A 22,756-nucleotide genomic window follows, 5' to 3' on the forward strand; every position below is an offset into this window, starting at 1 on the left:
CTTCCTAATCCCGTAACCCTTTAATACAGTTCCTTATGTTATGGTGTCCCCCCCCCCCCCGCTGTACAATTATTTTTGTTGCTGCCTTATAACTGAAATTTGGCTGCTGTTATGAATCATAATGTAAATATCTAGCATGCAGACTCTCTGATATGTGACCCCTGTGACAGGGTTTGTTTAACCTCCAAAGGGATCATGACCCAAAGGGGAGAACTGCTGCTATACAGGAGCCAGTGACAGCCTTCTAAAACACATTGTGAAATGAAAGTGCGAAATGTCGCACGAGCAGAATATGCCCCATGAGAACAGGGAGCCTTGCTGTTTATCTACTTCTGCATGCCCAGCACCAGGTATAGATAGACTTGTCTTCATAGGCAGAGGATCAATAGTTGGGAATGAAAGTACAGGCATCCTTCCCATCTCTTTGGAGCTATACAGTGCCATAGCGTTTATTTCATGGCACTTTCTGGTCTCTCCTAGTCGCTATCCTGTGTTGCATTAAGGTGGGTAATGAGTTGGAAAATCTGGTGACATTTGCTAACAGGAATGGAAATGCTCTATTTCATAATTCATAAATTAGTCCTGAATGTACTCTTGACATGTGTGACCTTTGCGAATTGTTCAGCTTGGGTGAACATAGTTTCCATAATGGCTTATTTTACGTATTCTTTTTGAACAAGGAAAATCTCTCGGTAAATGATCCAAGCTGTAAGCCAGCTGGGAAGAGCATGGCCGAGATCACTCAGGCCAAGCATGTGGTGAGGACTGCTTGCCAGCTGAGTGGTGTCCTCTCTGCAGCCCACACATACATCTTTCCCCAAAGAGGACTGGTCTCACTTGGGCCCTCATCTTCGGAGTATCTCATAAAGAATTGAATTCTCACATAATCAAACCTTGAATGCCCAGACACCTCTGTAGCCATCCCTAGAGAGTACTGTTGCCATTAGAAAAATATACTAATTTATACTATGCTTTTTTTTTATTTGATCAGGTAAGAAAGCTCCTGTTTTATTTAGTAAAGAAATGATCGAGTCCATGAAGGAAGGCTCAGTTGTTGTGGATTTAGCTGCTGAGGCCGGTGGAAACTTTGAAACGACTAAGCCGGGAGAACTTTATGTTCATAAGGTATAGCAAGAAAGCATCTCTTGCCTCTATATTCTGATATTTAGTGGTTGGTAAGGTTTAAAAACTGTTTTTTACTAGTCCTTTGAGAATTCAATGCACACATATATTGTATTAGATCATTTTGACTCTACAGTCCTTCCTCTAGTGCTTCTTGGGACCTATTCCCATACCCTAATTGAAGGTTTCCCCACTCCTTTAAAATGCCTTTTTTAGTGCTGGGAATCACACCCAGGGCCTCATGAATGCAGACAAGTATTCTTCCACAGAGCTGTACCCTAAATCCTCAGTAAGGGCTGTATATTCCCTTAAGTATTTGGAAAAATTGAAGTCTGAAAGTTTAAAAATAAAAATCGTGAAAAAGATTTAAAAAATGGGAATAATTAAAGCTCATTTAAAAAGGTGTGTTTATGTTTGTAAGTATATATATATGTATATATATATATGTGATATATCTACAAAAATAGGTACTTTCTAAATGGGGCCTCAACTGTGCATGAGAATTATTCTAGAGAGAATGGAAGTGTAGGGAATTGACCTTTGTGACAATATGCCTTTTCTTCTAGGGAATTACTCATATTGGCTACACAGACCTTCCCAGCCGGATGGCCACTCAGGCTAGCACTCTCTATTCCAACAACATCACCAAACTTCTGAAGGCCATCAGCCCCGACAAGGACAATTTTCACTTTGAAGTGAAGGATGACTTTGACTTTGGTACCATGAGTCACGTCATTCGAGGGACAGTGGTGATGAAGGTAGAGGTCTCCTTCTTCCTGTGTTCTTACTGTAACCTGGACTTGGGACTTCTGTCTTTGAACAATTCCATTATGGAATAGAGAGGTGTTTGAACAAAGCATTGGCAGGTCAATGGAAATTGTGTAAAAACAGAGAGGGATTTAAGGGAAGCATTTCAAAGACCCAAGTATGTATGAATCATTGGAAACACACATCACTTTTGAAAACCAGGGGCAGAAATTTAATAAAGTAAAAATGAATTGTTCTTCCCATGTACTTACTTTTCAGGGTTTGAGCAGTATTCTTCTATATTCGCTCCAGACATATAAGAATTCCAGGTGTGCAACCCAAACATTATTCACTTATATATACATTTTGTAAATTATATGAATTTCTATACATTAAAGTTAAATCTACAGGTTTTCAGCATGCACTGCCTTCTGTAAGTCATTTTGAAATGCAATTTGACATTAAAAAATATTATTTCCTAATATTTATTGGTTAGGATGGCAATGTGATTTTCCCAGCTCCCACACCAAAAAATATTCCCGAAGAAGCCCCAGTCAAACAGAAGACCGTGGCTGAGCTGGAAGCGGAGAAAGCAGGCACTGTCTCCATGTACACGAAGACACTGACGACAGCATCTGTGTATTCGGCAGGTGAGGACCACATTTATTAAGACCTAGCACTAGTTGAGTTTTGTATGTAGTATGTTTAATTAGCACGATAAATAATTGGACTACTGTTGCTACTCTTTGGATTCTATTGTATTGGACCTGATAGGTCTGACTTTACCACATGTTACCTGTCCCTCCTCTGTGGACCTGGAGACCACAAATGATTATCCAAAATAACTCGGGCACTGTATTAAGTACTGGAGTGAAGCATGAAATAACACATAGGGTATTGATACATCTTATAGGAAACATCTTCTGTATAGTCACCAATATTACCTATATCAAAGCTATTGAGTCACAGTGAGTGTCGCGGTGTGCTGGGGTTAAATGTAGGTAAGTCTGTCTGAGGTCTTTTTGTGCTTTGTAAGCCATTAGCTGTAGCGATTATATAATTGGATAAGACCGAGGAACCAAATGCTCGTTTGAATTATAAATAGTATGAGGTAAAAGATAGCCTTGCATCTTAGACTAACATTCTAAGTTACCTACTAAAAAGGTTTAATATTTCAACTTTGATTTCTTTCTTTATAACTGACTACAAGTTGTTTCAGGTTCATCTTTGTGAAATCACTGAAGAATTACCATAAAGGAGTGAGACATATTTGTTCTGACTGTGTACTGCCAAGATGCGGGTTTTTGATTGGAAATTGCTTTCTTCCTCATAGAAGGAATTAGATCTGCTTAGCGTCAAAGCAAAAACAAAACAAAAGCAAACTCTAGCGAATTAAGGGAGCAGCAGCAGGCACACAGGATTCTTGTAGGCTCAGCATTCCCTGAATTCCCATGTGAGCCCAGATGTTTTAAAGCCATATGTGTAACTCTCCTTGAATAAAGAACAAGGCTCAGCAGGATGTCTGAATAGCTTCTGCTGGTGCTCAATGTGAGTAGACAGGGTAGTGTCCCTACGTGCACTCGCTTGTTTTAAAAAAAAAAAAGAAACAGAATGATTGCATTGTTCATGGGTGTTTCCCAGGCAGGACTTCAGATTTCCATTTCTCTTTGAGATGCAGAAGAAAGGGGGCAGGGCATATATGATGATTTATTTTTTTTAGGGTTCTGTCATACTTACTGAGGCGAGGGATTTCTGCTAGATAATTAAAGAGTTGGTAAGAAAACCTACCAACATGTTATAGTCTCTGTGGCTTTGCCCGACATGGGGCACCGTGTGTTTTACTGAGTTGGTACTTTCTGATCATAAGATCAGAATAGAGGCTAGCATTTAACAGGCATCAGACATTCTGCTCCATGCTTCATGTACCTCAGCTCAGTTATGCCTTAGAAAAGCTTAGTAATGGGGGAATACTATTATAATCTTTTTAAAAAAAGATCAAGACACAGAGGGTTAATAATGTTATGGATGAGGACACTGAAGAACGGAAAGCTACATAGCTTGTCTACAAATAGGCTACTAGCAAGCAGCAGAATGAGGCCTTAAATCACTCAGTCTGACTTAACAAAGTCTGACTAACCATAGCTCTATATAATAGAGTGTCTTCTCATTAACTGGAAAGCCAGAAAATTTTATCTGGCTCTTCTCCAGAGGTTCAACAAGCCATGTGTTAGAACTTTTGAAATACTATGAGTAGGAAACTCTACATTAAGAAGAGGCAACTTGCTGGGCGGCAGGGCGGCACACCTTTAATCCCAGCACTGGGGAGGCAGAGACAGGTAGATGTCTAAGTTCAAGCCCAGCCTGGTCTACATAGTGAGTTCCAGGACAGCCAGTGCTGTCTTGAAACACAAACAAACAAACAAAAACAAATGGTCATCTTAAAGTAAAATTAATGTCATTTCATGGCTGTTCATTCAGCTAAGCTACTGATAAGGTATTAGGTACTGCCAAGAAACCAAGGCCTCTCCTTCAGGAAAGGGCTCTTCTGACCCCCCCGCAGCCCAGTGTTTCTGTTTTTACTGACCACTAGGTAACCCTTTCTTCTGCTGCAGAGCAGCCGTCCACATGTTTGTTATTAAGGAAGGTGATAATTAAAGATGTATGTTCGGAGCGGACTGTTTGTATTCTGCACATTCTTAATTTAATTTGTAGTTTTTCCCCCCTTGCTTTTCTCTGTAAAACTCTGTTTGCTGACTTGGTGTTGAGGCTGGAGCTGACTGCCCTGGCCAGCAGTCCAGTCCAGATTCAGGGGCAATTGCAACATTTCTGTCATGGGCTGGGTGGGTGGAAGCCATATGTTTTGGGGAGGTGCTGGAGTGAATGAAGTCCTTCCTGGTCTTTGAAAAACCTCTCTTTCTCAGCCACAACTGAGAGTGACATGAAATTGGCCTCATAAAAGTCCTCTCTTGTAAAGGTTATATCCCGCCTGAGTAGCAGGCACTCTGTAGCTCTTCTGTAGGCCTGTAATTCTGGAATAAAAATGCTTGTGTAAACACATGTGATCCTGCCAGTAAATGGTAAAAACAGAGACGAGGACAAAGTTAGGCGTGGGGAAATGCACATTTTTTTTTTTTGAGGCAGGGTTTCTCTGTGTAGCTCTGGCTGGCCTCGAACTCAGAAATCCACCTGCCTCTGCCTCCCAAGTGCTGGGATTAAAGGCGTGTGCCACCACCGCCCGGCTATGTGCATGTTGTTAAGAAGGCGACTCATAAATGTTACTAGATCTTTGCATTTTGCTTTGGGGGAGTGGTCAGAAAGGTAGATTTTTTTGTCTATCATCTCCCTTGCATCTTAATGGTCAGGTGTCTTAAAGGTCTGCTCATCATTGGCAGAGAAAAGAATTTAACACACTATTCTTTAGTGTGCGTATTTGTATGAGTATGTATTTCTAATTTTTTTGAGGTCATCACAGGCCATCTCATTCTCTCTCTCTCTTCCTCTAGGTCTCACTGGGATGCTAGGTTTGGGCATTGTGGCCCCCAATCTAGCCTTTTCTCAGATGGTGACCACTTTTGGCCTGGCTGGCATTATTGGTTACCACACTGTCTGGGGTGTGACCCCTGCTCTCCACTCACCACTGATGTCTGTGACCAATGCCATCTCAGGTTTGTCCTTCGCTTCTTTCCACCTCTTAGGTTGTATTGGCCTTGTCAGCTCTAGGAGGAGTTTCAATGAACTTCATAAAGTTCAGTTTCAAAGCATGAACCCTGGTGTCTACAGCAGCCACTGCAGTGACCTGGGGGCTCCCAGGGGTGAGTGGGCTTATCAAGGAGGATGTCGTAGAATGTGTTGACCCTTCCTGCATTCCTATTTCCAACAGTGTGGGTCCATTAATATTTCTTTCAATTATCATGTACTTTAAGGAAAGGATTCCACTGTTGAAATGTAAAACCAGAGCATGTTTCACAGAATCAGTTACAACAACCTTTAGGATCTCAGAATCAACTAAACATTGAATCTAGCAATTCAAGGCTAGAGTAGGCTGTGTATGGCTTTGGTTGACTTTGATGACCAGCTTGTCAAGGAATGGTGCCAGACATCTTTGGTGAGAGTTTGCATAGCAGAACATGTAACTGCATGGAGCTGTTCTCTTTGACATCTAGGGATGGCTTAGATGTCGGGGAACGAGCCCCATCTAAGTAGCCAACATGATCAAGGGCGTGATTCTCTCTTGGAATGCCCTAGGCATAGCACCTAGGATTTTTTGCAGGGAGCACGTCCAGTTTCAAAATGTGCTATATACTGGAAAGCTCAAATTGGTGGCAACCTCATCAATATCTATTGACCATGATTAGTTCCTTCTGGTTTGGTTTCAGGGTATCTTTCACAGTCACATTTCCTTATAAGCAGTGCTCTAGTGACTTTGCTGACTTGTCACTCTGAGAACACAGCTAGAGAGCTGAAGGTCAGATCCTTTTTTTTTTTTTTTTTTTTTTTTTATTGGATGATTTATTTACATTTCCTATGTTGTCCCCTTACCCCATCCCCCACCACCCCCTCGGAACCTCCAATCCCCTCGCCCCTCCTCCTTCTTCTCTGTGGATGTAACCTCTATCTACACCCCCCCCCCACTCCCACCTCCCCACCCTCAAAATTCCCACCCCCTGGGGCATCCAGCCTTCATGAGGTCAAGGTTCTCTTCTTCCACCTATGCCCAGCAGGGCCCTCCACTTTTACATATTCAGCTGAAGCCCTGGATTCCCCCCTAAGTGCTCCCAGGCTGGTGGTTTAGACCCTGGGAGCTGTGGTTGGTTGGTATTGTTGCTCTCCTCATGGTGCCACAAACCCTTTCAGCTCCTTCAGTCTTCACTCTAACTCCTCCATTGAGAACCCCATGATCAGTTCAATGGCTAGTTGTGAGCATCTGCCTCTGAATATGTCTGACTCTTGAAGGCCTCTGAGGAGATATCCATATCAGGCTCTTATCAGCATGCACTTCCTGTCTTCCACATCAGCATCTACCTTTGGTGATTGCACATGGGATAGATACTCAGGTGGGGTGGTCTTGAGACGGCCCCTCCTTCAGTTTCTGTCCCTCACTTTGTCTCCATATTTGCTCCCTTGAGTATTTTGTTGCTCCTTCTAAGAAGGACCGAATCACCCTCACTTGGTCTTCCTTCTTTATGGGCTTCATGTGGCCTGTGAGTTGCATCTTGGGCATTTCAAGGTTCTAGGCTAATATCCAATAATCAGTGAGTGAATACCATGTGTCTTCTTTTGTGATTGGCTTACCTCACTCAGGATGATAATTTCTAGTTCCATCCATTTACCTAGGAACCTCTCGAATTCATTGTTTTTAATAGCTGAGTAATACTCCATTGTGTAAATATACCACATTTTTTGAATCCATTCCTCAGTTGAAGGACATCTGGGTTCTTTCCAGCTCCTGGCTATTATAAATAAGGCTGCTATGAACATAGTTGAGCATATGTCCTTGTTATATGTTCGAGCATCTTCTGGGTATATGCCTAGGAGTGGTATAGCTGGATCCTCGGGTAATGCTATGTCCAATTTTCTGAGGAACCGCCAGACTGATTTCCAAAGTGGTTGCACCATCTTGCAGTCCCACCAACAATGGAGGAGTGTTCCTCTTTCTCCACACCCTCGCCAGCATCTACTATCACCTGAGTTTTTAATCTTAGCCATTCTGACTGGTGTGAGATGGAATCTCAGGGTTGTTTTGATTTGCATTTCCCTGACGACTAAGGATGCTGAACATTTCTTTAGATGCTTCTCGGCCATTCGAGTTTCTTCCGTTGAAAATTCTTTGTTAAGCTCTATACCCCATTTTTTAATAGGGTAATTTGGTTGTCTGGAGTCTAATTTCTTGAGTTCTTTGTATATATTGGATATTAGCCCTCTATCAGATGAAGGATTGGTAAAGATCTTTTCCCAATTTGTTGGTTGTCGTTTTGTCCTATTGACAGTGTCCTTTGCCTTACAGAAACTTTGCAATTTTATGAAGTCCCATTTGTCAATTCTCGATCTTAGAGCATATGCCATTGGAGTTCTGTTCAGGAACTTTTCCCCTGTGCCCAAGTATTCGAGGCTTTTCCCCACCTTCTCTTCTATTAGTTTCAGTGTATCTGGTTTTATGTGGAGGTCCTTTATCCACATAGACTTGAGCTTTGTACAAGGAGATAAGAATGGATCAATTTTCATTCTTCTACATGTTGTCTTCCAGTTGAACCAGCACCATTTGTTGAAAATGCTGTCCTTTTTCCACTGGACAGTTTTAGCTCCTTTGTCAAAGATCAAGTGACCATAGGAGTGTGGGTTCATTTCTGGGTCTTCAATTCTATTCCATTGATCTTCCTGCCTGTCTCTGTACCAATACCAGGTAGTTTTTATCACTATTGCTCTGTAGTACAGCTTGAGGTCAGGGATGGTAATTCCTCCAGAAGTTCTTTTATTGTTGAGAATAGTTTTCGCTATCCTGGGTTTTTTGTTATTCCATATGAATTTGAGAATTTCCTTTTCTAACTCTGTGAAGAATTGAGTTGGGATTTTAATGGGGATTGCATTGAATCTGTAGATTGCTTTTGGCAAGATGGCCATTTTTATTATATTAATCCTGCCAATCCATGAGCATGGGAGATCTTTCCATCTTCTGAGATCTTCTTCAATTTCTTTCTTCAGAGACTTGAAGTTCTTGTCATACAGGTCTTTCACTTGCTTGGTTAGATTCACACCAAGGTATTTTATATTATTTGCAACTATTGTGAAAGGTGTCATTTCCCTAATTTCTTTTTCAGTCTGTTTATCTTTCATGTAGAGGAAGGCTACTGATTTGTTTGAGTTGATTTTATAACCAGCCACTTTGCTGAAGTTGTTTATCAGGTTTAGGAGTTCTCTGGTGGAAGTTTGGGGGTCACTTAAGTATACTATCATATCATCTGCAAATAGCGATATTTTGACTTCTTCCTTTCCTATTTGTATCCCTTTGACTTCTTTTTGCTGTCTAATTGCTCTGGCTAAGACTTCCAGTACTATATTGAATAGGTAGGGGGAGAGTGGGCAACCTTGTCTAGTCCCTGATCTTAGTGGGATTGCTTCAAGTTTCTCTCCATTTAGCTTGATGTTGGCTACTGGTTTGCTGTAAATTGCTTTTACTATGTTTAGGTAGGGGCCTTGAATTCCTGATCTTTCCAAGACTTTTATCATGAAGGGATGTTGAATTTTGTCAAATGCTTTCTCAGCATCTAGTGAGATGATCATGTGGTTTTTTTCTTTAAGTTTGTTTATATAGTGGATTACATTGATGGATTTCCGAATATTGAACCATCCCTGCATTCCTGGGATAAAACCTACTTGATCATGATGGATGATTGTTTTGATGTGGTCTTGGATTCGGTTTGCTAGAATTTTATTGAGTATTTTTGCATCGATGTTCATAAGGGAGATTGGTCTGAAGTTCTCTTTCTTTGTCGGGTCCTTGTGGGGTTTGGGTATGAGTGTAATTGTAGCTTCATAGAACGAATTGGGTAGTGTTCCTTCTGTCTCTATTTTGTGGAATAGTTTGAAGAGAATTGGTATTAGGTCTTCCTTGAAGGTCTGATAGAATTCAGCACTAAAACCATCTGGTCCTGGGCTTTTTTTAGTGGGGAGGCTTTTGATGACTGCTGCTATTTCCTGAGGGGTTATGGGACTATTTAGATGGTTTATCTGCTCCTGGTTTAACTTCGGTACCTGGTATCTGTCTAGGAAATTGTCCATTTCATCCAGGTTTTCCAGTTTTGTTGAGTATAGGCCTTTGTAGTAGGATCTGATGATTTTTTGAATTTCTTCAGTTTCTGTTGTTATGTCTCCCTTTTCAGTTCTGATTTTATTAATTTGGATACTGTCTCTGTGCCCTCTGGTTAATCTGGCTAATGGTTTATCTATCTTGTTGATTTTCTCAAAGAACCAACTCCTGGTCTTATTGATATTTTGTATTGTTCTTTCTGTTTCTACTTGGTTGATTTCAGCCCTGAGTTTGATTATTTCCTGCCTTCTACTCCTCCTGGGTGTATTTGCTTCTTTTTGTTCTAGAGCTTTTAGTTGTGCAGTCAACTTGTTAGTGTGTGCTCTTTCCAGTTTCTTTTTGTAGGCACTTAGAGCTATGAGCTTTCCTCTTAGCACTGCCTTCATGGAGTCCCACAAGTTTTGGTATGATGTGTCCTCATTTTCATTGAATTCTAAAAAGTCTTTTATTTCTTTCTTTATTTCTTCCTTGACCAAGTCATCATTGAGTAGAGAGTTGTTCAGTTTCCATGTGTACGTGGGTTTTCCATTGTTTTTGTCATTATTAAAGACCAGTCTTAGTCCGTGGTGATCTGATAAGATGCAAGGGATTATTTCAATCTTTTTGTATCTGTAGAGGCTTGTTTTGTGACCAATTATATGGTCTATTTTGGAGAAGGTACCATGAGGTGCTGAGAAAAAGGTATATTCTTTTGTTTTAGGATGAAATGTTCTATAGATGTCTGTTAAGTCCATTTGGTTCATAACTTCTGTTAATTTCAAAGTGTCTCTGTTTAGTTTCTGTTTCCATGATCTGTCCATTGCTGACAGTGGGGTGTTGAAATCCCCCACTATTATTGTGTGAGGTGTAATGTGTGTTTTGAGCTTTAGTAAAGTTTCTTTTATGTATGTAGGTGCCCTTGCATTTGGAGCATAGATGTTCAGAATTGAGAGTTCACCTTGGTAGATTTTTCCTTTGATGAGTATGAAGTGTCCTTCCTTATCTTTTTTGATTAATTTTGGATGAAAGTCGATTTTATTTGATATTAGAATGGCTACTCCAGCTTGTTTCTTGGGACCATTGGCTTGAAAAATTGTTTTCCACCCTTTTATTCTGAGGTAGTGTCTGTCTTTGTCACTGAGGTGCGTTTCTTGTATGCAGCAAAATTCTGGGTCTTGTTTGTGTATCCAGTCTGATAGTCTGCGTCTTTTTATTGGGGAATTGAGACCATTGATGTTAAGAGATATTAAGGAAAAATGATTGTTGCTTCCTGTTATTTTTTTTATTAGAGGTAAAGTTATGTTTGTATCTTTTTTGGGGGTTGTTGGAGGATTACTTACTTGCTTTTCCTAGGTTGTAGTTTCCCTCCTTGTGTTGGCATTTTCCATCAATTATCCTTTGAAGTGCTGGGTTTGTGGGAAGATATTGTGCAAATTTGGTTTTGTCATGGAATATCTTGGTTTCACCATCTATAGTGATTGAGAGTTTTGCTGGGTATAGTAATCTGGGCTGGCAATTATGTTCTCTTAGTGTCTGTATGATGTCCGTCCAGGCTCTTCTGGCTTTTATAGTCTCTGGTGAGAAGTCTGGTGTAATTCTTATAGGTCTGCCTTTATATGTTACTTGACCTTTTTCCCTTACTGCTTTTAGTATTTTTTCTTTGTTTTGTGCGTCTGATGTTTTGATTATTATGTGACGGGAGGTATTTCTTTTCTGGTCTAGTCTATTTGGTGTTCTGTAGGCTTCTTGTATGTTTATGGGCATCTTGTTCTTTAGGTTAGGGAAGTTTTCCTCAATAATTTTGTTGAAGATATTTACTGGCCCTTTAAGTTGGGAATCTTCATTCTCATCTATACCTATTATCCTTAGGTTTGGTCTTCTCATTGTGTCCTGGATTTCCTGGATGTTTTGAGTTAGGAGTTTTTTGCGTTTTGCATTTTCTTTGACAACTGTGTCAATATTTTCCACCGTATCTTCTGCATTTGAGATTCTCTCTTCTATCTCTTGTATTCGGTTGGTGATGCTTGCGTCTGTGACTCCTGATCTCTTTCTTAGGTTTTCTATCTCCATGGTTGTCTCCCTTTGAACTTTCTTTATTGTTTCTATTTCTAGTTTCAGGTCCTGAATGTTTTTGTTTAACTCCTTCTTTGTGTTTTCTTCCATTTCTTTAAGGGATTTCTGTGATTCCTCTTTAAGGGCTTCTATCTGTTTACTTGTACTCTCCTGTATTTCTTTAAGGGAGTTACTTAATTCTGAAGGTCAGATCCTTATACCAAAGGAAGCAAGGTGTGTTCACCTTTCCCCATGAGAGTACTTCAAGTAAGAAAGATGCGCAGGCGCATTGTCCATGGTTTTGATCAGGAAGGTTGCTCTTCCCATTTTAATGAAGTTGTAAGAAGGCTGCCGTGTCTTTGGATATTGGATCCTGATGTGACAAACGTTTTGTTTTCACATTGGATCTGGAGAGGTTACTGTACTTTTTTTTTTTTTTTTTATCATGGTGATGTTTTCTTTCTAGGTTTGACTGCGGTTGGCGGGCTGGCATTGATGGGAGGGCATTTTTATCCCACCACAACTTCCCAGAGTCTTGCTGCTCTTGCTACATTCATATCGTCAGTCAACATTGCAGGTAGGAGGAAGAAGAGGAGAAGGAGGAGGAGAAGGGGGAGGAGGGGGATCAGAAGGGGAAGGAGGGGAAGGAGGAGGAGAAGAGGGAGGAGGAGGAGGGGGAGGAGGAAGAGGACGGGACGAGGAGAAGGAGGGAGAAGAAGAGGAGGAAGAGTAGGGGGAGGAGGAGGAGGAGGGGGAGGAGAGAACTCAGACTGCTGTTTTTGGCAAAGACATAGGAAGCAAATATCAAGTCATATAAAGCAGACTTGCTGAGTTTAAGAATTTAACTGTCCCTTTAAAAATGACTTCTCTCAGACCACAAATGTTCCTTTTGAAGGAAAGTCAACTATCTTGCCTATCTGTAATGGTTAGAAACTGTATTGATAAAGAACCGATCCCTCCATACCCCCAGCTACACAGTGATGTCCTGCTAGAAGCTAACTGGAAGGTTGTGGAATGCACAGTTTCGGATAACGTTGACTTCCGCTGTCACCGTGACGTCTGTAAATGAGTACAACTGCAGATAAGGTTTTAGTCTATTGCCTTATCACGACTGTTGTGTCTTCCCAAAAACTGAGAGGCTAGCACATCACTCATCTATGACATTCATCTGATGCTATTTTATAGCTAAAAATTCCTTAGTGGGTCCAAGGGACCTGGTGACTGTTGATACAGTATGTGTTCTGTATCATTTGTTACAGAGTTAGATAAACAGAGTAACCTATCAGAGAAAAATGCTGACCTTTGACCCTTTGTATTTTCAAGCTTTTAAATGGCTATTTGCTTTTAGTCATGCAGAAACAGTTGGCCCTACATTCTGATAGCAAGTTTTCTTCCTAACTGTGGTGAGGGTTCCCCATACTTCATCCATCCTAAGGGAAGTGGCTTTAATCATAGGGTGCCTTTTTACTTTTGAGGTTCAAACTATTACTTGAAATAATAATATCACTTTGTGATACTTGGTGATAAAAATATACTTAAAATAAAGATATTGTAGCGTATAAAAACAAAGTCATGCTGTCTGACGCGACACCTCTTGCCTGTTTCTGCTTCTCTTGCTTCGCTAAGGCGGTTTTCTGGTGACTCAGAGAATGTTGGACATGTTCAAGCGGCCCACGGATCCTCCAGAATACAATTACCTGTATCTGCTGCCTGGTGGCACCTTTGTGGGTGGATATTTGGCTGCTCTCTATGGTGGCTATAACATCGAAGAAGTAAGAGATCTTTGACAGTTTTCATTTCTACCAGTGTGTCTTTATCCCTTTTAGAATTAATGTCGCTAGCAGAATTCAGAGTATCAAGAAAATGTGACTCCGTCAGCAAATACACGGGTGACCCGGAAACACCCTGTTCGAAACAGACCATCCAGGTGTCCTAAGGATGAGGAGCTGATGGAGGCTTATTTGTTAGTTTTTAAGGTTTTCACATGCAGAAAGACCATTCGTGCCTTCCTTGTGTGCCTGGGTGGATTGTTGTAAGGAGACAGTAGAGTAACCAGTTATCAATTTGAAAATGTTTATACTTCCCTTCTCTACAAATATATCACAACCGCTGCTTGTTAACAAAAGACATTATGCAATACACTTATGACAATATAGAATTTAACATTTTTATGTTGTAGGGCAGTGGTTCTCAACCTTCCTCGTGCTGTGACCCTCTAATACTGTTCCTCATTTTGTGGTGACACCCCCCAACCATAAAATGATTTTCATTGCTACTTCATAACTGTAATTTTGCTACTATTATGAACTATAATGTAAATATCTCTGTTTTCTGATGGTGTTAGGTGACTCCAGTGGGTCCTTTGACCCCCAAAGGCGTCACAACCCATAGGTTGAGAACAACTGTTGTAGGAGGTAGGGAGATAGGCCAGTTGGTAAGAACACTTGCTGTACAAACATGAAGTCATACATTTGATCCACAAAACCTGTGTAGAAAGCACTGGGCGTGCTACTGTAATCCTACCACTGGGGAGGCAGAGACAAGCAGATCCCTGGGGTTTGATGGCCAGGAGGAATAGCTAACATGAAAGTGAAAAAAGCGCTGTTTCAAAGAACAAAGCAGAATGGCAGAAAGGATACAGAGGTTGTCTTCTGACCTCCACGCGTAAACAGACATACGCACACACGGTCTTATGCTGTACCATAAGAAAGGAATAATTAGATTTGAACTTAGAAAGTTCTTAGTGAAACGAGCTGAGGCTTTTCTGTGAGTTTTGCATTTTACGTTGCTTTCCAGTGAATGCCACTGGAGCTCAACTTGTCTGACGGCATTTAAAAAAAAAAAAATTCCGTCTTTCTTGGTGTCTTCTGGGCTCCCAGTGTGGAGTATTACCAGAGTGGCAAGGTGTTTCTTGAGGAGAGTTGAAGCTAGAAGTCTAAAACTCGAATCTGAACTTCAGATTTTCTGCTTTCTGATTTTATCTTGGGGCAGTTATGTAACCCCTAACGCTTCACTTAATCCTTTTATAAGTGAGGACAGTGGGTTTTCCTCACGCGGCTTTCATGAGACTGTTAGGGTATAAGTAAGGCCTCTACACGATTCATGGCACCAGTGACGTGGATTGGCTATTTTATAACATTAAGACATGTTTACTGTTTTCAAATCTAACAGCACTTAAATTTAGGTTTATATATATATAAATATGTATGTATATATATATATATATATATATATATATATATATATATATATATGCTATCAAATCCAGAAGACAACCAGTCTGTGTAAATGGCATAATTCTAAGTACAATATAAAGTATGTAATGTTTTTATTTTCCTAATGGATAGGAAAATCTTTTGAAGTGTTACAGAAGAATTCAGGTCTGTCAACTGTCTGAATTTAAATTGTCCTTAGAGAGTCATGTTCCACAAGGGAAACCTTCCCTGAGCCAACCGACCAAAGCTTTTTAAAAATAATCTCTTTCTCTTCTTTCCTTTGCAAAGATCATGTACCTGGGCTCAGGCTTGTGTTGCGTTGGGGCCCTGGGCGGCCTTTCCACTCAGGGAACAGCTCGACTCGGCAATGCCTTGGGCATGATTGGGGTTGCAGGAGGCCTGGCAGCCACCCTTGGAGGCCTGAAGCCGGACCCACAGCTGTTAGCTCAGATGTCTGGAGCAATGGCGATGGGCGGCACCATCGGTGAGTGCTTGTGGACTTCAGTCTTCTTATGCACTCAATGTCCTTCATGTGTCTGAAGAGAGTTAGGCTCGGAGACCCAGGTCTGAAGAGTTCTTTAGCACTGAGGGTTTAATTTGAGGAATGAATCGTTAGGAAGATTCCTCCTAGGGTCAGCTTATTCTTACTCAGATACAACATTTTAGAACATGGAGAAGTGTGTCAACTGAGTTAGAGCGTGGGATTAAAAAAAATCCCAAGTGGTGTGAAGTTTATTTTCTTTTACTGATTGTATCCAGCATTACTGATTATAGGATGGGGAATGGGATACTTACTTGCAGTCTCTTTTTTTTCTCTTTATTTCTGCTGATTATAAATTTCAGTAGAAGACTCCGTCCTTAAATGTTAAACTTTCAAACAACATGTGACTGAGTAAAAAACAAAACACTGTTTTAATCTTCTCTACTGTTAAGTCAAGTAGAGTGTCTTCTCTATGTTGGAGCTTTTGTCAAATTTTCAATAGTTTCCTGAGCTCGTTTTAAAATAGAATCATTACTAAAACTTAAACAAGCCAGGTGGTGGTGGTAGTGGTGGTTCATGCCTTTCGTCCCAGCACTCGAGAGGCAGAGGCAGATAGATCTTTGCGAGTTTGAGGCGAGCCTGATCTACAGAGTGAGTTCCAGGGTGGCTAGGGCTCCAAAGAGAAACCCTGTCTCAGAAAACCAAAAACCAAACCAAGACAAAACAAAAACCTCCAAACTTAAATTACATCAGAAACAAAGGTAATGCTAGTAACATATATGCCCTTTTCTAATTAATGTGCTAGACTTTTTAATCTGTTCTTGAGGTCATTTATGTGTCTTGTATGCTTATGGTAGAAGTTCTATGTAACAGCAGGCTGTTAGAATTTCTCCAATCCCCGTTGACTGACATAAAATTGGCAGCTTGAAATTGTTCTTGGTGCAAGTATGGACAGACCTAAGGAAGTGATGGAAAAAACTTCAATATAGCTTAAGCTTAAAATATGACTATGGTTATTACATTGTGATTTGCACAGAAGTAAACACATATTCTTCTTGGAGACTGTTACCATAGTAACAAAGTCCCCCCACACAGTGGTCACAGGGGCAGAGTTCTCACTTGCATCTTAGGGTTCATACCAGAGACATAGCTTTTCTTTCATTATACCTCTAAATATAAATAATATATTTACTGACCTTTATGTGGGAAGTGTGTTTATTGGTTGAAAATTCTAGGTTTGCTACAGGTATGGGAGCTTAGCAAAAGTTAAAGTCATGCTATGAAAAGTCAGTAGTCTTTTTGGAACTTGGAATAAAGAATACTGCATATGTTGCGGCTGGAGAACTGGTGCAGTGGTTAGGAGTTCATTCTGCTCTTCCAGAGGATCTGAGTTCAGTTCCTAGCACCCATATTAGGCAGCTCACAATCACCTGTAACTCTAGGTTCAGGGGATCTGATGCCATCTTCCAGTCTTCATAAGTAACCCATCCATTGTATATTTTATTACTTGAAAGTTCTATCCTTCCCCTTTATGTAAACTCGTATATGCACCTCTGCTCCTGTGATCTGGTTGCTACATATTTCCCAGTAGAACATTTGCTTTAGGCTGCCTTTTATACTTCCTCTGGGAAGCTGTGAGTCCTTTGGTCCCCTGAGAAAGAAAATAGTTATTGTCTGTATGTTCCTGGTGGGAAACTGCTTACCTGTGTTCAACAAGTGTTCAAACCTCCACTCCTTCTATCTCCTTACTACCTCTGTGAAATCCCTTCAGAATTAGGGAATTTATCTCTACTTATCTGACACCCAAGCTTAATTTTGTTTTCCCCAAAATCCCATCAGTTAGTGATGGGCATAGGTGTAAGCACTGGCCAAAGAGAGCGTGGGATAGCCACTCAGTGTGGGCGTCTAAGTCATGAGGACTTACAAGGATACATAGCTGGAGCTTTAAGCAGCCTTCGTAAGCTTTTGTCTCAGGGTGAGGCGTGCACTGATGCCTCTGTTATTTGATGTCAGTTAGATGAGGCGAGAAAAGGAGCTATTTTGACACGATATGCATGTAGTCAGTATTTTTCCTTCCACACTGTCCTTGTAGGAGTATTTAGTCCATGCTGGAAACCAGGTAATGTTCATTTGTGACAGCGATGTAAACTCTGTTTTTATGCTTTGACCTTTGTGTTCTCCAACAGGACTGGGCATCGCCAAGCGGATCCAGATCTCTGACCTGCCTCAGCTGGTCGCTGCCTTCCACAGTTTAGTGGGTCTGGCAGCAGTGCTTACTTGCATGGCTGAGTACATTGTAGAGTATCCACATTTTGCAATGGACGCCACGTCAAATTTCACCAAGATTGTGGCTTACCTTGGCACTTACATTGGAGGAGTCACCTTTAGTGGGTCTCTTGTTGCCTACGGAAAATTACAGGGTAAGTAATTACAGGGTAAGTGATATAATGTATAGGGAAATATCTATTTTTCAGAGTATCCATGGGTCTGTTTCAATTTTAGAAAACCCCTTCAGAGTAGAGACCTTCAGGAGAAGTGATTTGTATAGCACTCAGACACATGCAAAAGATTTTCCCCTCAAAAAGGTGATTCATCTTAATTCTTAGAGGATCTAAGCTTTGTGACAGTTTCTTCTGCAGGCAGGTAATAATAGAAATTAGTACACAAAAATTTGTAGACATTAATAGACGTTTGATAATATGTATGAACAAAATAACAACTCTGCACCCTTTGTTCAGAGATGACTATATATTGTCTGCAGAAATGAACCTGTGTTTCCTAGGGTAGAGACACACTAACTGGATGACTTTGGTTAACAAAACTTATTCTGAAAACCAGCGTGCGCTTTAGCACTTTGCCATGGCAAATTTCGCTACTGCAGTGTGGAATCATGAAAATGGAAGCTGAGGCAACAAAATCCAGAGAGCCTCTGTGCAGTGCGCTCACAAACGAGTCCCTAGAGAGACTCGTTTATGATGTAAAAATAAGTTTTTGCCTCTGACTATTAAGTTATTAAATGGGGGAAACTTTCATTAAGCTTAAAAAAATCACAAATGAACTTCAAGTCTAAGACATTCTTGTCTTGGGCTTTTTCTTTAGAAAAAGCGAACAAGGGTTCTCCCTGGGGTTCAGTTGATAGCATTGGAAATGCTAATGTCCCAGAACTCTGTATTGAAGTTGTAAATAAACAAAACCATACTTGACAACTTTTGCGTTGGTCATACAGGGAAAAAAAAATCAATTTTTAAGATTCCATGACAAAGTATGTGACAATGAAGGAAAAATGCAGTTAAGTCGAACCATATTTTCCTGTCTCTGCTAATTTTTTTTTCATTATTTAGAGAATATTAGTTTTTCTAATCAAACCTATGTAGATAAGGCATTACATATTTAATACAGTGTGATACCCCTGTACAAATGGGAAAAAATTAAGTTTAACATTTCTAGACCAATATGACTGTTAATTTCTGTACAATGCCAACTCGACACAGTAAACTGGGGTACTTTTTTCCAAAGTGGACAGCACAGCTAAAGTTTCCAAAAATTCAAATTATATATGTATATGTATATTTATATAAAAAGATCGATAACAGCAGTGTGTTATGAATCAATAGCAGCAGCAGCAGCTTTCCCAGGTTCTGCAATCATTTGAACAAAATTTGAGAGACATCCAGCACACTCCATTAAAAAAAGAAAAAGCAAAAAACAAAACCCCAGAAAACAGTCCGCTTATATTTTACATGCAGAACTCTTAACATGCCTTAATGTTTCATATCTGGTGTTAGAAAATGATATGTGAGGTACTATACTATTATCCTGATGTTACATTTTGGTAATTTAGGATTAAGTGACATGTGGGGTTTCCCACAGCACGCTCTAGGCTCTGACTACCATCTGCTTTGGCCCAGGTATTCTGAAGTCAGCCCCTCTGCTGCTCCCCGGAAGGCACGCACTCAATGCAGGCTTGCTGGCCGCTAGTGTGGGTGGAATAATCCCATTTATGGCTGACCCTAGCTTTACCACGGGCATCACCTGTCTGGGCTCTGTGTCCGCACTCTCTACTCTCATGGTAAGTCTGAGGAGATGGAGAAGTGTGTACTGAGAGAAGAGCTTGGGAATTGTTGTTATGTTACAGTCTGGTCATGTTTCTGTTTCATCAAGGCAAGAGACATGTCGAACAATTGGCTACATGTTATTGTTTTAGAAGATAGAAAGTTAAAAAAGCGTAAGAAGAAAATCATGTTCTGTCAATTGTCTATTTAAGAGTTATCACATCTGGCACCTTTATTGCTCTGGGGTTTTCACACTGTCAACATGTTGGTGAACAGGATTTTTAAAAGCCAAGGGTTTTAACTGTTTGGTAGGCACCTACTCTGTGACAAGTCCTACAAATATTACTTTGAGATTTATATAATATGTCTAAGGTGGTGACAGCTCATAATTTGCTCTCACGTTCTTTGAAAGATATAATATGGAATTCAATAATTATGTAAAATTAGTGACAGTTAATAAAACCTGTGTATTCACTGAGAGGATCCATTTTTTTTGTGGTGAGGTTTCTCTTCCTCTCCTGTGTGACTTTTGCATATAAAACATTGATATAGAGATTTTGTCTCTGTGTTCAATTCGGGATTTTATTAGTAGAGGGTGCTATTACATGGAGTTCTGTTATTCGTTCTTGTATCACATTTTTCTAGACTGGTTTATATTTTGTAGATAGTCTTTATATATTAAGGTGAGAAAAAATATTTATAGCACAGAGTTAGCTGTCTAGTCATTTCTTATCAAATATTGACCCTGGTTCAGAAACACATGGTCTGTAGTATGCAGATGAAACTCATTCATGAAGTATCACACAGTTAGGCCATGGCTTCAGTCCAGACACTTTAGGACACTGAAGAATGATTTGAAATTCTCTTTGTGTGCCTTTGAGTCCAGCTTCCTCTATCTTCTCTGGTGATGGTTGCTTTGTTTTATTTTAAATGAATGAAAATAATTTTTACATTTCTAATCTAATCAAGTAGAAGACCCTATAATCAAACTTATAATATAGAAATTTAAAATGTAAAGAATCATCAGTTTGGAGAAATGATGACTATATTTTAAAGGAATTTATAGCCAATATGAAAATATTCCCATAACCCAAAAGATACTCTTAATTGCTTTTTGGCTTATATACTCACGTAGAAACAAAGAACAAAAATGGAGGGGTGTGTAGAATGAGTAGCAAAAATCCCCCCCATCCTTTTTTTTTTTTTAAGATGTATTGGATTTTGTTGTATTTATCTCAAATATTGATAACCATTTATAATTTAATTTCTTAATGTTATTTTTGTTTTGGAGCAGCTAACTTGCTTAAAGTGAAGTTCTCGTATAGACTAACAACTGAAACCCATTGTTATTTTAGCCTTAACCGAATCGCTTGGCCCCTGACCCACGGTTTAAGTATTATCCGGAGATTTGGGTAGTGTTTATAGATAGCATTCGGGGCTCCTTCAAATCATCCTAGCCCGCTCCTTTGTAGCATTTTTCTTTTTCACTTTCCAGCTGTCTTTGTCACCAAATCCATGTCCTGTGGAACATCAAACAAGTAAGCCTGAGGACTGATGGCCTTAGCTCTGTGTCCTTCACTTGATAGCAGCAGGGTCCTGACTTCAGACTAAAGCCATCAGGAGCTGGGTCTATTAAGACCCTCATTGGTATATTTCCTTTTCCCAAGGGAGACTTCTTTCCAGTTTCTACCAGTTCTCATCCCTCGTTTTATTTAGGCAATTTTTGGGTCCGGTGACTAAATGTTTACAGTTGCTATGTCCACGAGAGTTGATCATAGGGAGACTTGGTCATCACCAAGAACGTATATGGATAGGTATTACGAAGTTAGAATGTTTAAGAACCAAGATGTCGAACGTTAGAGGCTTGATGGCATGTGCTCACGTCGGGTTCACCTTTATTTATTTATTTTTTTTCTGGCTAGGGTGTGACTTTGACAGCTGCTATTGGCGGTGCTGACATGCCTGTCGTCATCACCGTGCTCAACAGCTACTCGGGCTGGGCTCTGTGCGCCGAGGGCTTCCTGCTCAACAACAACCTGCTGACCATCGTGGGCGCGCTCATCGGCTCCTCTGGTGCCATCTTGTCGTACATCATGTGTGTGGTAAGAAATGCACGTGCGAAAGAGAAAGGGAATGATCCAGAGACGTGGATGTGCTTGCCCCTTCTTCTGTTCCCAGTAGAAATAAAGCTATTGGTTTTCATCATTTTCAGCAGAAATATGACGGTTTTTAGTGGAAATTTCTAAGACCGCCTTAAAGATACCCAGTAAAGCTCTTCTAATGCCCTTCTCCATCTGGAGAGTAACATATAATATTTATTAGTTTAGATTTTTCTCCTGTCCTTTTTGTTTGTATAGTACTGTGTATGTGCTTGTCTGACCTTACCTATTTTTCAATTCAGAATCCTTTTTGTCTTTCTGTGGTGTGAGACAGGCTCCTGTTTGATAGCCCTGGCTGGCCTTGCATTTGGGTGGCTGGCCTTGCATTTGGGATTGGAACCCTCAGTCCTCCCTGCTTTAGTGCTAGGATTACAGGACTGGAGGCTGATGTGCTGTACCTAGCTTTCACTTAAGTTTTAGAATATTACATGCTATAGTCTTGTCTTTTTAATCATGAAAGGCCCTGCCTCTAAAATCTTATTTAAGGAGCTTTATGGTAATCTGCCATGTGAATATACACAGTTGATTTAATTTTTCCCAGTACTTCACAGTTTAGGTTGACTTTTTTATTTATCCCTGTGCATAGCACAACTTTGACATTTTTCATGTGCTTCGAAAATTTTTACTCTTCGAAAATTTCATTTCTCTATTTATATGTATTTTGATGAAATTCACCCCTCCTGATGGGTGTGGTAGCACATGCTTTTAATCCAACTGTTTGGGAGGAGGCAGTGGGAGCTGGGGCAGGGCACTCAGTTTGAGGCCCACCTGGCCAGGGTTACACAGTGAGACCTTTGTCTCAAAAAGAAAAAAAAAATCTACCTCCATCAGCCTTTTCTTCATTGAACCCAAATTGCCTTAACCACTGCTTCTTCCCAACTTCATGTGCTTTTATTTTCAATTTTAATCTCTCCTCCTCCCCCCCACCCCCACACTAAGTTCACTTAGTGTTCATGGGTGCAGGGCAATCTGCCAGAGCATGGATAGCCTCTCTGGGACTACAGTTCTCTCTCTGAGTCCCTGAGAGGCCATCAGTTCCCAGTAGTTCCTCAGCTAGGGGTGGGACTTGATGCTCTCTATCTGTGCATTTTCAATTTTTTCTCTTCTCTTCTCTTCTCTTCTCTTCTCTTCTCTTCTCTTCTCTT

At 40.4% G+C, this 22,756-nt stretch overlaps 1 protein-coding gene across 5 annotated transcripts in view; it reads left to right on the forward strand.

Moving 5' to 3' along the window:
• Window positions 1–22,756, forward strand: part of Nnt (nicotinamide nucleotide transhydrogenase) — a 94,068-nt gene that overhangs the window by 42,011 nt on the left and 29,301 nt on the right. For all 5 annotated transcript variants that reach the window (XM_028783601.1, XM_028783596.1, XM_028783617.1 and 2 more), the window contains exons 8-17: window positions 992–1,125; window positions 1,689–1,880; window positions 2,366–2,519; window positions 5,373–5,534; window positions 12,171–12,281; window positions 13,331–13,476; window positions 15,208–15,403; window positions 17,587–17,820; window positions 19,309–19,469; window positions 21,375–21,554. In XM_028783601.1, coding sequence (XP_028639434.1) covers window positions 992–1,125; window positions 1,689–1,880; window positions 2,366–2,519; window positions 5,373–5,534; window positions 12,171–12,281; window positions 13,331–13,476; window positions 15,208–15,403; window positions 17,587–17,820; window positions 19,309–19,469; window positions 21,375–21,554 — 1,670 coding nt within the window. The remainder of the gene's footprint in view (window positions 1–991; window positions 1,126–1,688; window positions 1,881–2,365; window positions 2,520–5,372; window positions 5,535–12,170; window positions 12,282–13,330; window positions 13,477–15,207; window positions 15,404–17,586; window positions 17,821–19,308; window positions 19,470–21,374; window positions 21,555–22,756) is intronic.

The sequence above is a fragment of the Grammomys surdaster genome, unplaced genomic scaffold (assembly GCF_004785775.1).
Source record: "Grammomys surdaster isolate TR1022 unplaced genomic scaffold, NIH_TR_1.0 99, whole genome shotgun sequence".
Classification (NCBI taxonomy): Eukaryota; Metazoa; Chordata; class Mammalia; order Rodentia; family Muridae; genus Grammomys; species Grammomys surdaster.